This window comes from Hemitrygon akajei, chromosome 19 (assembly GCF_048418815.1).
Source record: "Hemitrygon akajei chromosome 19, sHemAka1.3, whole genome shotgun sequence".
Taxonomy (NCBI): Eukaryota; Metazoa; Chordata; class Chondrichthyes; order Myliobatiformes; family Dasyatidae; genus Hemitrygon; species Hemitrygon akajei.
The window spans coordinates 12,559,065-12,578,443 of NC_133142.1; the positions used below are offsets into that span (position 1 = coordinate 12,559,065).

Consider the following 19,379-nt stretch of genomic DNA (forward strand, 5'->3'; position numbering starts at 1 on the left):
GCCCATTCTCCTCATCTGCCCAAATTCTTCTGCAGACTCCCTGGTTTATCAGCACTACCTGTTCCTACATCTATCTTTGTATCGTCCACAAACTTGGTCACAGAGCCATCAATTCCATCATCCATCATAAAACGTGAAAATTAGTGGACCCAACACAACACCTGCAGAACATCACTAGTCACTGGCAGCCAACCAGAAAAGGCCCCCTTTGTTCCTACTCTTTGCCTTCTGCCAGTCAGCCAATCTTCTATCCATGCTAGTACCTTTCCTGTAATAGCATGAGCTCTTATTTTGTTAAGCAGCCACATGTGCAGCACCTGGTCAAGGGCCTTCTGAAAATTTAAGTAAACAACATCCACTGACTCTCCTTTGTCTATCCTGCCTATCATTTCCTCAAAATTTCCTATTGATTCGTCATGAAAGATCTCCCCCAAGGAAATTCATGCTGACTTTGACCTATTTAACTGAATGTGTACAAGTATCCCAAAACTTCATCCTAATAATGGCCTTTAACATTCTGCAGGCTGCCTTAGTTTGTGTTGATTGTTTCACTGTATGTTTCTACGTACATCTGATAAATAAATCTGAATCCGAACATCTTGCCAACCACTGAAGTCAAGCTAACTGGCCTATAATTTCCTGTCTTTTGTGTCCCTTCCTTCTTGAGTGGAGTGACATTTACAATTTTGCGGTCCTCCAGAACCATTCCGGAATCCAGTGATTTTTTTTTCAAAGATTACTACCAATACTTCCACAATCTCTTCCGCTACCCCTTCAGAACTCTGGGGCGTGGTCCATCTGGTCCAGGTGACCTATCTACGTTCAGACCTCTCAGCTTACCAAGCATCTTCTCCTTAATAACAGTGGTTTCACTCACTTCTGCCCACGACACCCTCAAATTACTGTCCTCCACAGTGAAGACTGACACAAAATATGTATTCATTTCATCCACCATTTCTTGGTTCCCTATTACTACCTCTCAGCATCATTTTCCAGTGACCTGATGTCCACTTTTGCCTCTATTTTACTCTTTGTATATCCAAAAAATCTTTTGGTATCCTCTTTTATATTATTTGCTAGCTTACCTTCATATTTCATCTTTTCTCTCCTTATAGCTTTCTGAGTTGCCTTCTGTTGATTTTTTTTTAAACTTTCCAATTCTCCAGTTTTCCATTAAATTTTGCTATATTGTGTGCCCTCTCATTTGCTTTTTATGTTGTTTTGACAAACCTTGGCTGCCACAGTTGCCATGTTCTCCCTTTAGAATGCTTCCTTGCACGAACCAATCCTGCATTTTCCAAGTCACTCTCATAAACTTCAGCCATTACTGCTTTACCACGATTCCTGCTGGTGTCCCTTTCCAATCAACTTTGGCCAGCTCCTCTCTCATGGTTCTAGTCCCCTTTACCCAACTATAATAACGATAGATCAACTTTACCACCCCCACTCAAACTGCAAGGTGATATCTATAATATTATGGTCACTGCATCCTAAGGGTTCCTTTACCTTATGCTTCATAATTAAATCTGTTTCATTACACAATAACCAATCTAGAATTGCCTTTGCTCTAGTGTGCTCAAACACAAGCTCCTCAGAGGCTATCTTGTAGGCATTCTACAAATTCCTTCCCTTGGGATCCAGCACCAACCTGACTTTTCCATTCTATCTATCGAAATCCCCCATGACCATCACAACATTGCCCTTTTTACACACTTTTTCTATCTCCCATTGTAATTTCTGAATCTCTGGAACTCCCAGCCCTTGAAGATAGAAGAGGCCAGATCATTAGATATATTTAAGATCTTCTTCATCTTCTTCTTAAGCTCGTCACCCCTAGTGGGGCATAGGCTGTTGACCCAACAGCAGCTTGCCAAGATCCTCTGTCCTGGGTCAGTATTTGAAATTGTCCCCAGATGTAGCCTATCTTTGAAAATCCTTCTTCTCCCAGGGTTGAGGTCTTTAGAAGTTCTGTTGGCATTTCTGTAGCATTGGGTTTTTACAGAATGGGATGCTAGCCCCATGGCCAGCTCATCCCCTTTCACAGCCAGTCTTGGGGTTGTCCATGGTGGAGTTTTATTTAAGGTGGAAATAGATAAATATATGAAAAGATGAGGATTTGAGAGTTTTGGGGAAACTGGTACAAATGTGGAAATGATGTGGAGAAGATGTTCCTTGTAGTGAGGGAGTCTAGGACCACCAAAGGGCATAACTCAGAACTGAAGGATGTCCATTTAGGACATAGGAATTTCTTTAGCCAGTAGGTGGTGTATCTGTGGAATTCGTTGCCACAGGCAGCTGTGGAGGCCAAGTCATTGAGTGTATTTAAAGCCGAGGTTGACAGATTTTTGATAAGTCAGGGTGGGGAGAAGGAGTGAGATGGAAATGGATCTGCCATATTCAAATGGTCAAGCAGATTCAATGGGCTGTAATGGCCAAATTCTGCTCCTATGTCTTATGGTCTGATGATCTGCCCTGATCACATTGAATTGTGACGTAGACTTGAGGGGGCTGATGAACTATCCTTGCTCTTATTTTCTTCTGTTTTTCGAGGCACCTTAATATACTGTTTGCTTGACCTTTGCTTTTTCAGTAATAACTGATCTCATTCAAAGTACTGAAACTCTCCCTTGTCCTTTTTTGTTATTATTGGTTTTTCTTTCCTCCTCCTTCTTTAAATATTATTATACAATGATCACTATCGTCCACAAAATCCTAATTCAGCAAAATCCTCATCACTGTCCAAAGTTCAAAGTTCAGATTTATTGTTAACGCAGCACACAAATGCTGGAGGGACTCAGTAGGTCAGACAGCATGAATGTAAGTAAATAAACAAAGTGCATTTATGTCACCATATACAACCCTGAGATTCATTTTCTGGTAGGCATACACAGTAAATCCAAAAAACACAATAGAGTCAATGAAAGACAGCAAAGTGTGCAAATACAAAATTATTATAATAATAAATAAGCAATAAATATACATAAAAATCCAAATTTCCTAACAGTCACATTCCTTGAGGTTTCTACCCTTTTATGTGAAAATTACATTGATTACTTCGTAAGTGGGCTGGTTCTAATTTAACAATCGTATCATAAGTCCCTCACGTATTGAGTGCTCGACTGCATTCTAAACTGGCAGCATACCATGCATTACATCTTACTGTTACACCTTACTCCAAATTGTTTTGTAGCGAGAAGTCCTCAGAGAGTTAAATTGGTAGTTGATAGCAGCGGTGTCTTGGGAGAAAATAAATACAACCATTTTTGAAAGTTCAACATGTTCAGGTAGTAGAGTGTAAAGTCACGATTAAGTGGTTGAATAGCCTTGAGTGCCTGAGAAGTCTAATTTTCCTTCCCGTAATAGTTTTTTGGATAATTGGTACAGCACTATCCCTCAGGACAAGCAGTAATTGCCACATTTCATTCGTTGTCATATAAATGTAAATTTTTTGCCATTGTTTCTTAAGATAATGTTGAGGCTTGGAACCTGATTATATTCTCCCAGCTCAGACCCTCCTGCAAATCTTACCACATTATCTTACTAAAATAGCACTAAAGCAGACACAGGAGTTGTGCAGGCCACAATTCCCTTGTTAAAGCTGCTTTTGAATCTTTGACGCAATAATATAATTTTCTGTGAAAAGTTTGCACCGATGCAAATTCAAGATAGTTTAAGTAACAGTTCTGAAGTTAATTATGGGACTACTTCCTATCTCTAATGCCCCACTGGAGGTTCCTCATGGACTATGAGAACATGACAGATAGGAACAGGAATGAAAACTAACACCAATATTTAATATGTTTGATCATTTCCCAGGACCTCTTGTTCCATTAGATCTGTTAATGTGAGGCTGGAATATACACTCTCATTGGGTGCCTATAACCTTCTAGGATAGGGAATTCTTGCCCTTGTGTCAATGGATTTCTTCACCCTTCAAGGGTTCTAAGAGTATTTGTGTTTAAAAAGTTTTTTTTTAAATTCTGAGTTTTTTATATATATATATGTGTGTGTGTGTGTGCATAGAATTATAATTGTTTTAATCCATAAGGTTTTTAAAAAAATATATTTCCGTCTTTCTTCCCATTACCCTTTGCCTTGATGATTCATGCTTGAAGCATTTCTGTTGTTGTAGTTCTCGTATTTACTATTCATGTGGACTTCCTTTATGAATCTGGAGAAATGACAGAGGTTATTAAACCATTGGGCTGCTCTCTCTTTAGTCTAGTACAATAAAAGGCATAATCATCAGAAGTCAGATTATTGGCCTATTTCCCCTCCTTCAGTCTTGGAGTGCAAAGGACACCATTGGCTACCGCTAAAATCAGAATTTCTGTTCACATCAAAATGGATTTGATGAATGTAAATAAGTATGGTATGTTGCCATCTTTATGGCATAGATACTCATGATTTCCTTCAGCTGAACAATGGGAAAAATCATGTATAGCATATTTGATCTTCACTTTTATGAAGGATTACAGAAAGATTAAATATTTGACATGCACATCCAATTTGAAAATCATTTGTTCGTTACCTGAAACATTTTACCTGCCAAGTGAGATATTATACAATATACAATTTAATTCAAATATAAGTGTACAATCAATTTGTTCTTTAATTTGTTTAAGTTTAAGCTTTATTTTGCTACTAGGAGGTAAATGGTAGGAGGTTGTTGAGTAATCTTCGCTTCCTTTAAAGTGTCCATTCCACCATGAATTAATAATGAAATGTGGTCTATGTGCCGAGATGAGATTTTGCAAGCAGGCTTAATACAGAGTATTTCAGCATGATATTTGTCAAGAGGTTAAATGCCTTTTAGTAACTTTTAGTAATCAAATACCATTAGAATTAAGTTATAGCACTGAATGCAATGAAATGAAATATTCCTGGTCGCTTCAGGTAATCTATGTGACAGCTGAAAATATGTCCATGTATGTATTTAATATTGTGCATGAGAATATCAGCTGGTTATATACTATAAGACATTACAGTGCTGGTTAACTTTGGATATTTATCAATTGGTAAACATACTTTTCTTTAAATTACCATTTTGGAAAATTGTCTAAGATTTGGGATCTGTGTATTCATGTTTGAGCGTTGGAAGCACCCTGACACATTAACCTTGTATCTCTATCTTAAGCAAACTTTCTCATTCTCTCCTCCATTGCAGATCGAAGTAGTCAACACATTCAAGAGTGGCACTTCCTTTCAGGGGGCTCTAAGGCGCCAGTCATCCGTTACCAGCCAAAATCAAGATGTAACCAATATTTCTAGCCCTACTCACGTATCGTTATCTACTCCCAATGCTCTTTCCTCTCCTACCAGCGTTTCTGCTGCTACAGCTGGGCGTGAGTGTGTATTCTTAATGCACAAGATGATCTTACACATCTCTCCACTTGCTTTTTTTACTATTTGATACTAATCGTCTTGTCAGTCTTTTTGTAGAGTTCAATATTATTTATTTACCTCTCAGCGACCTGTTATGTGTCTGAAGTGAATGTGTTTGTTTTCTCTAGAGGACTAGACAGCCCTAGGCAAAGGGTCCAGCTGGAGGGAGTGAAAGAAGGTTGTGAGTCTGACCCGAGCTGCAATGAATGTGAACTGCTTGGGCCTTTGAGTCTAGATATTAGGCTTAAAAATGTGTGTAAACTTTCGAGTATAAGCCCACAGAATGCCAAAAAATATATACTTTTAATTTACAGTGTGTCATCTGAAATATATGCAGTCTCTTGTTATTTTTTTTCCCCTCATGTGGCAACTCAAACCAGGCAAATCAAGAACATAACGATGGGTTTAATTCACTTAAACTATGTTTCCTTCCTTGCAAAATCTTAGACAAAGGCAATGTGGTCTCTCGTGCCAAGGACACTCCTGAGCCTCGCCTCGCCTCATTGAGAAGCAGATGATGAGAAGGCCCTGGAGAATAAGACCACCACATGAGATTATCATCTAGTCTTGTCCAAAAGTCTCTTGTCAAATTGCAGTACATTTTCTTGTTGTTTGTTTTTCTGTTCCGCCACAAAAAAAAATGATTTTTTTAACTCATTTTTGTCCTGCCTGTGCTTTGTGAGTCCTTTTTCTTATATTCTATGTCCAGGGCCACTGCCCAGGTTGTACCATGGTTGCCTGGGCAGTAGCTCCAATCATTATTTAACATGTTCAGATGATATGACTAAATATGAGTGACGTGGTAACAATTGATCATAAATTCTCACATTTTGAAGTTTTTTTTTTCTTTCTAAAATGTTCTTGGCTGTTTCAAAGGGGGATAAAGAAAAGCATGCATGTAATTTGGTACTGCATGTTTCATATTCATAGCCTGGGACCACGATTTCTTCAAATTTCATAATTAGTTGCAGTTTCAAGAAAAGTGTTGATAAGATTGATATCATCGCTATTCCATTTGATGAAAAATAGAACATGTGATCTGAGCGCTACTTGAAGCCCAATCTAGAGATGAGCAATTAACCATTTTCTCATTTAAAACTGAGAGAAATCAACATGTATATCTATCTTAATTTTAATGGACAAAGCATATTTCTGACCATATTAGTTGCTTGTTATTCCCAGTTATGGAATTGGCAAAATAGCAACAATAGAAAATCTAAAGCTGTCAGGACTGTAGAGCTTGATCGCCTTGCTGTTCTACGAATTCTCTTCCAGATCAACTATTTTCAATACATAATTTTTGTCTAATTAATTCCTCATCTGTTTCAGAATGGAAACCCTATTTACAATAAAGATTCAGTTAGCGAACCTATCCAAATAGTTTGTATATTTAAAAGCAAAGTAGATTTATTGGTTGAAGGTATTTGAGTACTGAGAACTAAAGTAGTAGAGTGAATATTTTATTTGAAATACTTCCATTGTATTTTTGTCTTTACACTGACTTTTCATTGATGCTGAGGTGCATCACTAATTTATTTTATATTTTATTTTTTTTAATTTTTTATGTTATTCAGAGATACAACACAGTTGCAGGCCCTTCCAGCCCAACAAGCCAAACAATTAGTCCCATGTGACCAATTAACCCCCTATCCCGTATATCTTTGGGATTTGGGAGGAAACCGGAGCATCCGGAGGAAACCCACATGGTCACAGGGAGAACATCCAAGCTCCTGACAGGCAGCGGTGGGAATTGAACCCGGGCTGCTGGCATTGTAAAGTATTATGCTCCCGGCTATGCTACCGTGGCAACCCATTTCATTTAGCAATATTCCTCGTAGACAAAAAATGATATTTTGAGCCAATTATAATTTATCCAGTCAGAGTCATAGTCATAGAACAGTACAGCACAGAAACTGGCTCTTTGGCCCATCTAGTCCATGCTGAACCATTAATTTGCCTAGTCCCATCGATTTGCACCTAGACCACTGCCGTCCATACCCTCACATCTATGTACCTATCCAAATTTCTCTTAAATGTTGAAATCGAACCTGCATCCACCACTTATGCTGCCAGCTCATTCCAGATTCTCACCACCCTCTGAGTGAGGAAATGAAGAAGTTCCCCTTAAACATTTCACCTTTCACCCTTAACCCACAACCTTTAGATGTAGTCTCACCCAACCTCAGTGGAAAAACCTGTTCGCATTTACCCTAATTTACCTCTATCAAATATCCCCTCAATCTTCTAGATTCTGTGGAATAAATTCCTAAACTATTCAACATTTTCCTGTAACTCATGTCCTCAAGTCCTGGCAACATCCTTGTAAATGTTCTCAGTACACTTTCAACCTGATTTATATCTTTCCTGTAGGTAGGTGACCAAAACTGGACACAATACTTAAAATTAGGCCTCATCAACATCTTATACAATTTCAACATAACATCCCAGCTCCTCTACTCATAACATTGATTTATGAAGGCCAGTTGCCAAAAAATGTCTTTATGACCCTATCTACCTGTGATGCCACTTTCAAGAAATTATGGACTTGTATGCCCAGATCACTGTGTTCTACTGCACTTTTCAGTGCCCTCTCACTCATTGTGTAAGATCGATGGTCCTCCTAAACTGCAACATCTCACACTTTGTTTGCATTAAATTCCATTTTCACCCCATTTTTCCAACTGGTTCAGTTCCCACCGCAAGCTTTGATAGTCTTCCTCGCTGACCACTACATCCCCATTCTGATCCAGAAATTTTTTGATCCAGTTTATCACATTATCATCCAGATCGTTAATATAGATGGCAAACAGCAATGGACCCAGCACTAATCCCTGCAGCACACCACCAGTCACCGGCCTCTAGTCAGAAGCAACCATCTACAACCACTCTCTGGCTTCTCCCGCAAAGCCTATGCATAATCCAATTTACTACCTCATCTTGAATGCCAAGCAACTGAACATTTTTGACCAACCTCCCATGTGGACCTTACAAAGGCCTTCCTAAAGTCCATATAGATAGCATCCACTGCCTTGCCTTCATCAACTTCCTCAAAAACTCTATGAGATTGGTTAGACATGACCTACCATGTACAAAGCCATGTTGACTCTTCTTAATCAGTACCTGTTTATCCAAATACTTATATATCCAGTCCCTTAGAATGCTTTCCAATAACTTTCCTACTATTGTTGTCAGGCTCACTAGCATATAATTTCCTGGCTTATTCTTAGATCTTTTCTTAAACAATGGAACAACATTTGCTATCCTCCAATCCTCTGGCACATCACTTGCAAAGGATATTTTAAATATCTCTGCTAGAGCCCCTGCAGTTTCTACGCTAGCCTCCCATAAGGTCCAAGGGAACACTCTCCAGTTTGTCCTGTCTGAGCACTGCCTTGACATTTTCCCTGTCTAGTAATGTCTCCCCGCCAATTCTATCATATCTATAACAATGGAACCCTGCAGCAATGAGCTGCAAGACCTGCCCTTCTTGCAAGCAAGTTTTACTAATGGCTGTAACATCATAATTTCATGTGCTGAACCATGCCTTAAGCTTATTTGACTTTTCTATAATGCTGCTTGCATTGAAGTATATGCAGCTCAGAACATTAGCCCTACCATGCTCAACCTTTTCATTCCTGATTTTGTATGTTGTCTTAACAACATCTTTTTCCACAACCATTCCACTATCTGTTCTGTTCGAGTGGTCTGGTTCCCATCCCCTGCAACTCTAATTTAAACCACCACCCCCGTGCAGTACTAGCAAACCTTCCATACTAGGGTATTAGTTCCCCTCGAGTTCAGGTACAACTGTTCCTTCTGTACAGGTCTGACCTTCCTTGGAAGATGGCTTAATGATCCAAAAATCTTAAACCCTCCTTCCTGCACCATCTCCATAGCCACATTGAAATAGAAAAGGCATGTAAAAAGAGCAATATTGCAATAATCATAGGGGATTTCAATACGCAAGTAGACTGGGAAAATCTGGTTGGTGCTGAATCCCAAGAGATGGAATTTGTCGAATGCCGATGAGATGGCTTTTTAGAGCAGCTTGTGGTTGAACCCACTAGGAGAGTGGGAATTCTGGATTAGGTATTATGTAACAACCCAGATTTGATTAGGAAGCTTAAGGTAAAGGAGCCCTGAGGAGGCAGTGATCATAATCTGGTAGAATTCACCCTGCACTTTAAGAAGGAGAAGATAAAACTGAATGTATCAGTATTTAAGTGGAGTAAAGGAAATTACAGAGGCATGAAAGAGGACCTAGTCAAAATTAATTGGAAGGGGACACTAGCAGGGATGATGGCAGAACAGCAAATGCTGGCATTATAGGGGGAAATTCGGAAGGTGCAGGAAAGATACATACCAAAGATGATGAAATATTCTAAAGGGAGAATGAGGCAACTGTGGCTGATAAGGGAATTCAAAGACAGCATGAAAGTGGAAGTGAGGGCATAGAATATAGTGAAAATGAATGGGAAGCTTTTAAGAAACAACTGAAGCCAGCTAAAAAAGCCTTAAAAAGAAAAAAAGATGAAATATGAATGTAATCTAGCCAGTAATATAAAATATGATACAAAAAGAGTATTTTATTATACAAAAAGAGTATTCTATTATATAAAGAGTGAAAAAGAGATGAGAATGGATATTGGATCTCTGGAAAATGACACTGGAGCTGTAATAATGGGAGACAGAGAAATGGTGGAGAAACTTAATAAGTATTTTGTGTTAGTCTTCACTGTGGAAGACACTAGCAGAGTGTCAGAAAAGCAAGAGTGTCAGGGGGCTGAAGTGAGTGTTGGTGCTATTACTAAGGAAAAGGTGCTTGCAAAGCTGAAAAGTCTGAGTGTAGATAAGTCACCTGGACCAGATGGACTACACCCAGGTTTTTGAAAGAAGTAGCTGAAAAGATTGTGGAGGCAATGATGTTTAGTAATGATATTTCAAGAATCAATAGATTCTGGAATGGTCCCAGAGGACTGGAAAAATGCAAATGTCGCTCTACTCTTTAAGAAGGGAGGGAGGCAGAAGAAAGGAAATTATAGGCCAGTTAGCCTAACTTCAGTAGTTGCAAAGATGTTGGAGTCTATTATTAAGAATGAGGTTTTGGGGTACTTGGAGGCACATGAGTCAGCATGGTTTTCTAAGAGAGAAAATCTTGTCTGACAAATCTTTGAGGAAATAATGGGCAGGAGAATTGGGTTCAGATGGATAATGAATCAGCTGTGATGAAATAACGGAGCATATTCAATAAGTCGAATAGCTTATTTTCTGGTCCTCTTGTCTCATGGTATTTTGGTCTAAACTGTATGATCTTTCTATTTCTGGCCTCACTTGCTCATGGCATGGGTAGCAATCCTGGAGATCCTGTTCTTTAACTTAACACCTAACTCCCTGAACTCACTTTTTAGGACCTTGTCACCACTCCTAACTATGTCCACTCCTACTGCTGTGGACCACGGCCTCTGGCTGCTCACTCCCCACTTAAGAATGCTATGGACTCCATACCAGCTGTCCCTGACCCTGGAGCCTGTGAATCCATCTGGGAATCTCATTCTCATTTATAGAACCTCCTATCTGCTCCCCTACCCAACAAGTCCCCTTTCACTACAGCTTACTTCTTCTCCCCCTTCCGTTCTGAGCCACAAGCCAGACTCAATGCCAGAGACCTGACAGCTGTGACTTTCCTCTGCTAGGTCACCACCCCCAACATTATCCAAAGCAGTATACCTGTTGTTGATGGGAACGACCACAGGACTACTCTTCACTGGCTGCCTATCCCCTTCCCCCTCCTGACCTGGTTACCTGTGTCCTGCACCTTGAATGTAACTTACCTACTCATATGTCCTATCTATCAAATGATCCAGCCTCCCAAATGATCCAGAGTTCATCCAGTTCCAATTCCAACTCCTTAACACAGTCATGAAGACAAATGAAATGTTAACTTTATAGATAGCATTCAAACCATGACAGTAACAATTTAATATTTATTAATCCAATGTTAAAGGGAAAACTATTTCTTTTTAGATTGGATAAACCAAAAAATCAATCAAAAAAACCCAATTCATGAGATATTGTTGTACCCCAGTTGCTTCGACCATTTTAAGTATTATACTAGGATATTTCAAAATGTAAGACCTGCATTAATGAAACAGCCTGACAGAGCAGGAAAGTGACCTCCATCATGGAAGTCGGTAATGATTCCAATCATTCATTCATTATGTGCTATGTCATACGACATGGGCAATGATGGTCTTTCCATGACCACGATTGCTCTTGGCAAGTACTTCTACAGAAGTGGTTTGCCATTGCCTTCTCCTGGGCAGTGTCTTTACAAGACAGGCGACCCCAGCCATTATCAATACTCTTCAGAGATTATCTGCCTGACGTCAGTGGTCACATAACCAGCACCTGTGATATGCACCAGCTGCTCATACGACCATCCACCACCTGCTGCTGTGGCTTTACGTGACCCTGATCGGGGTCTAAGTAGGTGCTACACCTTGCAGGCTAGCAGAGGGAAAGAACACCTTACACTTCCTCTGGCAGAGACATATCTCAATCCTGCCATCCCAAATGATGCCAATATTCAGGAGAAACTGAATGATTTATTTATTGACAGATGGCGCCTTTGGGCCCTTCGAGTTGTGCTGCCCAGCAATCCTCCAATTTAATCCTAGACTAATCACGAGACAATTTACAATGGCCAATTACCCACCTACCAGTACATTTTTGGAATGTGGAAGGTTACTAGAGCACCCGGAGGAAAAATCTGCAGTCACGGGGAGAAGGTACAAACTCCTTACAGGCAGCACTGGGAATTGAACCTGGGTCACAGATACTGTAAGGTGTTTCAAAAACCACTAAGCTAACATGCCACCCATTTATGCCTCCAGTGTCTCTGTATGGGATGTTTAATCACCTGGATTAAACACAGCAGGAAAGTCACTATGGCAGGATATATACAGAGACTGATAGTTCAGTGGTGATGTCATGGAAAATGGCTGATGAGTGTGTTTGTAGTTTGCAACCAAGTAGTTCAGTGAGAATTAAATTTTAAGATTTACTTTTAAGAACGAATAACTGGAGGATAGGGAAATAAAGGCTCTTACGAGATTGGAAGAAGGCATGGTTTCAAGTTGGAGTCCGAAGTCACCAGTGACAGTTACCCATCTTATCCAATCTTGTCATGGCCAAGTGTTGTGGCACTGAAATTGTTAGACTCGAATCTGAAATATGCAAGCTCTGTAAGCACCACTATATTAATGAAAGAACTGCCAAGCTCAATACTGAAAGGAAAAAGCATTCACCCCTTGAGACACAAGAGATTTTGCAGATGCTGGAAATGTTGGGCAACGCACACAAAATAGTGGAGGAACACAGCACTGGATCGAGGGACTCAGCCCGAAATGTCGGCTGTTTATTCCCCTGCACAGATGCTGCCTGATCTGCTGAGTTCCTCAGGAATGTTGTGTGTGTGTTGCTCAGCATTAACCTCCGAGAGCAAGTCTCAGTCCAGAGCTTGAAGTAGCAAACACTAGGCTGGCATTCTACTGCAGCATAGTGCAGGAGGTGATGTCCGTCATAAAAGATCCCATGGCACTGTCTCATCAATGAGTTTTCTCCAATTTACTGACTTATATTTATACCTCGCTCAATGCCATTAAGACAAATTAGCTGCTCATTGTTAGGATGCTTCTTGTGATTGTGCTATTTTCTGCACTTCTAAAGTGGCAAAGTACTTCAGAATATCCCGAGGACATGAAAGATGCAAATCTTTCTCAGTTCTCAGGTCAGAGGTATCTTTATTAGTGAAGAAAAAATGCAAATCTCAAAGGAGCAGAAATAGTGATAAGCTTATAAATGCAAGAAACAGATATTAATTGTGGGTAAGAGCTGTTGAACCTGGAAGACTTTGAAATACCACGTTCAGTAAAATAGAGAAAGGGGTAGACAGTATGTTCTATCATTACTGTATACTTTTGGGCATTGGTGCAAAAGTTAAAATGTTCAAATGCAGTAACAGAAATGGAGAAGAATGTGAAATCATGAGAAGACTGTATGGAGAAACTGTGTGTAACAGTGCAGGGGTTAACTGCAGGGTTAAAGTACCCTGATGCAGAAACTCTCTGTTACAGTGTAGGTATTAAATACGAAGTTAAAATGCCTGTACTTTATTCAGAGTTAAGATGTTAGTACTGTTAGTAAGCTGTTAAGTAGAAGTAGTGTGATGGACAGCCAGATGTGGACATGGATAAAAGGGAGAGCATGAAGGAGATGCTTATGACATCTCCATCGTGAACATTCGTGCCGAGTGATCAGTAGCTGAGGACTATGGCACATTCTGATCATAAGGTTGTTGTATTTTGTTCTCTCAGTAATTTAGATAGAGCTTAAACTTTAAGTCGCACTTATAAATGTTAGTCAATCAGTTAAATAAACATGGTACTTTTAGTTATAGAAACATAATGAGCAAACTTGTGACCTTAAGTAAAATCTCTTTTCATAATTAAGATACTTATATTTATTTCATCTTCACCCAACCCCATACAGTTTTGCCAGTTTAAATAGATTCTATACCCTGTGACATGTTAATGGGACTGTATGATTCAACCCTTAAACTGAAGTGTGCGTGAAATGAAAATTAAGTTAGGGTCTTTGTGTATAACAATCCAACCAGAGGTTGTTACCACACTGTCAAATTAACATGTTACAATATCATCTCGATCTTTTTTGGAACTGACTGAGAAAAGGAAGATTGTTTTGAGAAATCAGAAACGTTTGCATTCCGAAACAAAATGGTCCAAAATTAAAACGGCCTAACGGAAACTGGAGAAAATACACTGGGCCTATACTCGAATGTTTACCCCGATGTGCATGGAACAATGCTTGTTAATGTCTCAAATAACCAGGCTTCTGAATATGGCTGTCTCCATACTGTGCCAGACTACTCCATCTACACATAGCCTAATAGTTCTGTGGCATGACTTGTACTTTCTGGTGACTAGCGATGTGCTTCCTGGCTGCTCCATCAACATCAGCAAAACATCATTTTATCTCCCAGTTTTCTGCAGTCAGCTTTCCTCATTCTGTTTAGTGTTCATCTTGTAATGAGCAATTGCTTTTATTGTGCAACCATGTAGTCTATGTTTTTATATGTTGGTCATATTGAATATATAAATATATTTATATATGTATTTATATATATATTTCCTAAAAAGTGTAATTAAATCTACTTTTCACTTTTTACCCTTCTACCTACTGCAAGAATATCTCACCTGCATGGATATACATTGCATTAAATTTTTAAGTAACCAAATAATGTAGCTTTTACTAGGTTACACACATTGGATCTTTGCTTATTTAACCAATGCTTTCCATGAGTTCTCCACAGTTGCCTTTTCTTCCAGTTTTATTGCAGTTCTCACCGACCCCACTATGCACGAAACTGAGACACTTGTGTGTGCTTATATAAATCTAGCGACTGTGGACTTCAAATAACCGCATTGCCTTAAATATTCTGCCCCTCCCCCTTCATTGTTTTCCTATCTTCCCTTCTGTAGCCATCTCTGGAAACCCCCCGTTGACCTTTTACCTGTGTTATTTTTCTCTTTTACAGATCCGCGTCGTGAAGGCATTCCGTAGTTCTCTCTATGAAGGATTAGAGAAACCGGAATCAAAATCCTCAATTCACAACTTCATGACCCATCCCGAGTTTAGGATAGACGACTCACAGCCGCATATCCCCCTAATCGATGACACGGATATAGAAGAAGATGCTGCCCTTAAGCTAAACTCCAGTCCGCCCTCATCCCCCAACAAGAACAACAATGCTATTGATAGTGGAATAAACCTTACAACTGACACCAGTAAATCAGCTACCTCTTCTAGTCCTGGGAGCCCGCTACATAGCCTGGAAACATCACTTTAGCTGACCATTTCTGTGCAAAAACAGAATCTACAAACAAAAAAAAACCTGCTGGCTGATAAACTGTTCTGAACGTGCTCTTCTATGCTCTACAGCAAGAAGGGAAATTGAAGGAAGGGTGATTTCTTGTTTGGCTGACCCTCCTCAAGATAGAGATCCTGCATGAATGTACATTTCCCAAATTTCACTGGAAGGACCACAGCTGAGTGCATCTAAGGCAACTTATCCAATCCACTGGTCTGTGACTTTTGAAGTGCTTGTGTGGCATGGACTTAATTGTATAGATTAATTTAAGAAAAAAAAGAAACTTTAACAATTGAATTTGCAAAGCTCAACTTGCACAGTAGAATTGCACCAATTGAACAGAGGAACTTTCTAAGCATTTATGAAATACCTACAGAGTTTATCTTTGTTTCTTGGCATGTTGCCCTGCTTAATTGCTCTTACTTATTTATGTCCTTAAGAGAATGTAATTTGTTTACAAAACCTGTAGATAACTTCCTTAATTATTTGTAGACTATAAGTTCTGCTGATATGGTACAAGCAGCTTTTCTCGTTGAGTACATCTGTAATATTGAATTCTAGATGTTTCATTACAATTGTGTACTGAATTTGCCTGCTTTTTTGTTAAATATTGTAGATATTGCTAGCAGAAACAAAGAAGCCAAAATATAACAGGGAAATATTGTTCAAAGTGGTACACTAATGTTAATGATTGTGGACTAAAATGCAGCATGGCTTCCTTTATTTCCTAGAATATATCTTTAGTACCTAAAGTCCTCTGGATTTTTTTTTTTCCTTTTTCATATAAATGCTTGAATTTTATTTTGGTCTTTCTCAAACTCGCAAAGGCCAACTTGAAATGTAATTTGATTGAACTGTCTGCTATATATAGACACCTGCTTGTTAAAATAAGATGCTTCAAAATAACTGTAACTATCCAAGCTTGTAATGGGTTTATTAGAGCTGATTGCAAAATAAGTTATATTTGGCTTTGTCTAAATGGGCAAAAAAATCAAAGTAGTGTTGAAATCTTGTGATATTGTGTTGATTTATAATTCTTTTCCCTTTGGTGGCTAATTGGATTTTTTTAAATCACAACTTGAAGGCTGTCAAAAATGGCAAAACAATCTGGGTTGCTTTGTTTTTTTTAAATTTTGTTTTTTAAAAGAACAATCTTCATAATCGGCACTCTGCAAATATGAATGAAACTTTCTGTGAAGTATTTAGATGTGCTTTGCGTGGTTTTATCAAGCTTGTCTTTCTGCGGACATCAACTCAATACATCATACCATCCCAGCAGTATGGTTTAAATCTACTAACTATGCTTTTTTAAGTGGAAGCCATTAAAAGCTTGTCACAAGGGTGAAACCAAAAGCGCTTCAAGATGATAACAGCCCTTTATATTTTTTATCGGGGGATTGGGGCTACATGCCTATCAAGCAGTAAGCATAAAACATTTTTTGCATCACGGGCAGAGTAAAAGACTGTTTTTAAACTCTTATTTTGATTCTGTGGCTTGCAGAGGTCCATTAAGAAAGACAAAATATTGAAGAACTGTCTGTGCTCTGCTAAAAAGGAACTTGCCTGTAATTCTGAGTTCGGACATTTCTGAATTTGCCAGTAAATCTTGTATATATATATAGCAACACACATATACAATAAGACACACTTAAAGTAAGACATATAAATCTGGGCTTCTGTGGGCATGCATGTGTGGTGTAGCTTCCGTTTAAAATCAAATTAGATGAAATTTCAGCCAGTCACTATCACAGGTCACAAGCTACAAAGACTTTTGTTTCTTTGGCATCTGTTTAGTGAAGGACAGCCTAGAATGAGGAAATTGAAGGATCAATTTATTAAGGTCATTCTGCAATACAAACTTGCTTGCTTCAACATAATGTATTTATCAGCATGAGTTTTGTGAAAATAATAAATAATAAAAAAAATTGCAGCAGAACAATTGGCAATGGGCCCTGACTGGCCAATGACATGAGTTCATCCATCTGTTTTTATGAATTTTTTACCCAGACAATAATTGTAAATAAAGAACTAAATGTCTATGTTCATTTAATACTATGCAAAAAGGTTATGCTTTATGATTGTTATTCTCATATTCCTACAAGTGTGTTGCTGGAATGTTTGTGGTTTAAAAAGTCGGTAAACCATGTGATGTAAATTATTTTATAGTTTTGAAAACCATGAACTGGCTCTTGCTGCTAACTGTCAAATGAATAGATTATCTGGTGGCAGGAGCACAAGTGGAAACAAAACAAAAAAAAACAATAAATTCACAGAGCAGCATGAATTATACATGTCTTCACGTCACCATCCTTGCTTTGTGTCTTCTCTTCAAATCTGGGGTGAGTATCACGAACCAGCTTCATTAACTCTTTTGCTGCTGGTAAATGTTATAATTATCTTATTTTATTGAGATACAGTGCAGAGTAGGCCCGTCAAGCCACGCCACCCAGCAAACCCCGATTTAATCCTAGCCTAATCTCCGGACAATTTACAATGATAAATTAACCTACTAACTGGTATGTCTTCGGACTGTAAGAGGAAACCCAAGTAATCACAGGGAGAACGTACAAACTCGTTACAGACTGCGACTGGAAGAGAACCCAGGTTCCCTCTACTGTAAAAGCACTGCACTAACAACTGCGCTACCTAATGAGGCCTTTGCTGATAATGTCTGGAACCTCATGGTAATTCACACAACAGAAGGGAGCCTTGCCTTCACTGTTCCTTACTGCTCAGAAGATAGTTCTCCTCGTGCTGAGATTATCAGTATATAGTATCAGAATCAGGGTTAATATCCCCAGCATATGTCGTGAAATTTGTTAACTTTGCAGCAGCAGTACAATGCAATACACGATAATAGAGAAAAAGCAGTGTAAGTATATATATATATATTAAATAGTGAAATTAAATAAGTAGTACTCAAAAAATTAAAAAGTGGTGAGGTGGTGTTCATGGGTTCACTGTCCATTCAGTAATTGGGTGGCAAAGGGGAAGAAGTTGTTCCTGAATTGTTGAGTGTGTGCATTCCTGATGGTAGCAATGAGAAGAGAGCATGGCTTGGGTGATGGGCTTCATTAATGATGGATGCTGCCTTTTTTGAGGCACTGCTCCCTGAAGATGTCCTGGATACTACAGAGGCTAGTACCCATGATGGATATTTTTACAGAAGCAATTTGATGATGCAATTAAGTGGCATATACTGTACATTACACTTTAATGACTGTGTGTTTAAATCCCCTGATAAACTTGATTTAACCTGGGTTAATAGATCAGATTTTACTGATAAACTAACAACTTGGCTAGATACAGAAATACCTGCATTTCCCACAGGCTGAGTTCTAATTTTATTTTGGGGTAGTTTAGCTTAAGAAAATATTTTCATTTACTTAGTGATACAGTAATACAGGAGTAGGCCCTTATAGTTCTTTGAGCCACGTTACCCTGGGCAACCGATTAACCCTAACCTAACCACAGGACAATTTACAATGACCAATTAACCTAACTGGTATGTCTTTGGATAGTGACAGGAAAATGGAGAATGTAGAGAAAACCCACGCATTCCACAGGGAGGACGTACAGAGACTCCTTATAGAACATAGCTGGAATTGAACTCCAAACTCCGGAATGCCTTGAGCTGTAATAGTGTAACGCTAACCACTACACTGCCTTGGCCCTGATATTGTCTGGATTGCGATGTCACTCATGAAAACCCTGGAGCATAATAGGCTTGGCTCCCCAAGCAGGAATTTGTCACAATGTAGGTTTAAGAGCAAAATGGGAACCTTTGTGTTCACAGAGTTTGTGGATATGGAGGTTGGGGTTATCACCAAACCTGAGGCATTGGTGAGTGGGATAAAATTCCTTATCACCAAGGCAGTGGTAATGGTGGGTAGGGAGGCAAGTCAAATATATGCATTTGGAAGCTCCACCTGACCAATAAGAAATAATCCAAATTTTTCAATGAAACAGCCCTCTTGTGTCTTTATTTATGGGATTCCAGAGTCTGGGAAAGTAAGTTATCTTGGTTCAGTCTGATTAAGTTTGA

At 39.0% G+C, this 19,379-nt stretch overlaps 1 protein-coding gene across 18 annotated transcripts in view; it reads left to right on the top strand.

Annotated features, from left to right (window-relative positions):
• Nucleotides 1-17,621, top strand: part of atp2b2 (ATPase plasma membrane Ca2+ transporting 2) — an 889,877-nt gene extending 872,256 nt beyond the window's left edge. For 10 of the 18 annotated variants that reach the window (XM_073072072.1, XM_073072071.1, XM_073072079.1 and 7 more), the window contains 2 exons: nt 5,168-5,254; nt 15,002-17,621. In XM_073072072.1, coding sequence (XP_072928173.1) covers nt 5,168-5,254; nt 15,002-15,313 — 399 coding nt within the window. In that variant the 3' untranslated portion in view covers nt 15,314-17,621. Of the gene's footprint in view, nt 1-5,167; nt 5,346-5,513; nt 5,567-15,001 lie in introns of all 18 variants that reach the window. The other 8 variants (XM_073072083.1, XM_073072088.1, XM_073072089.1 and 5 more) reach the window with 4 other exon arrangements.
• Nucleotides 17,622-19,379: the final 1,758 nt, after the last annotated feature.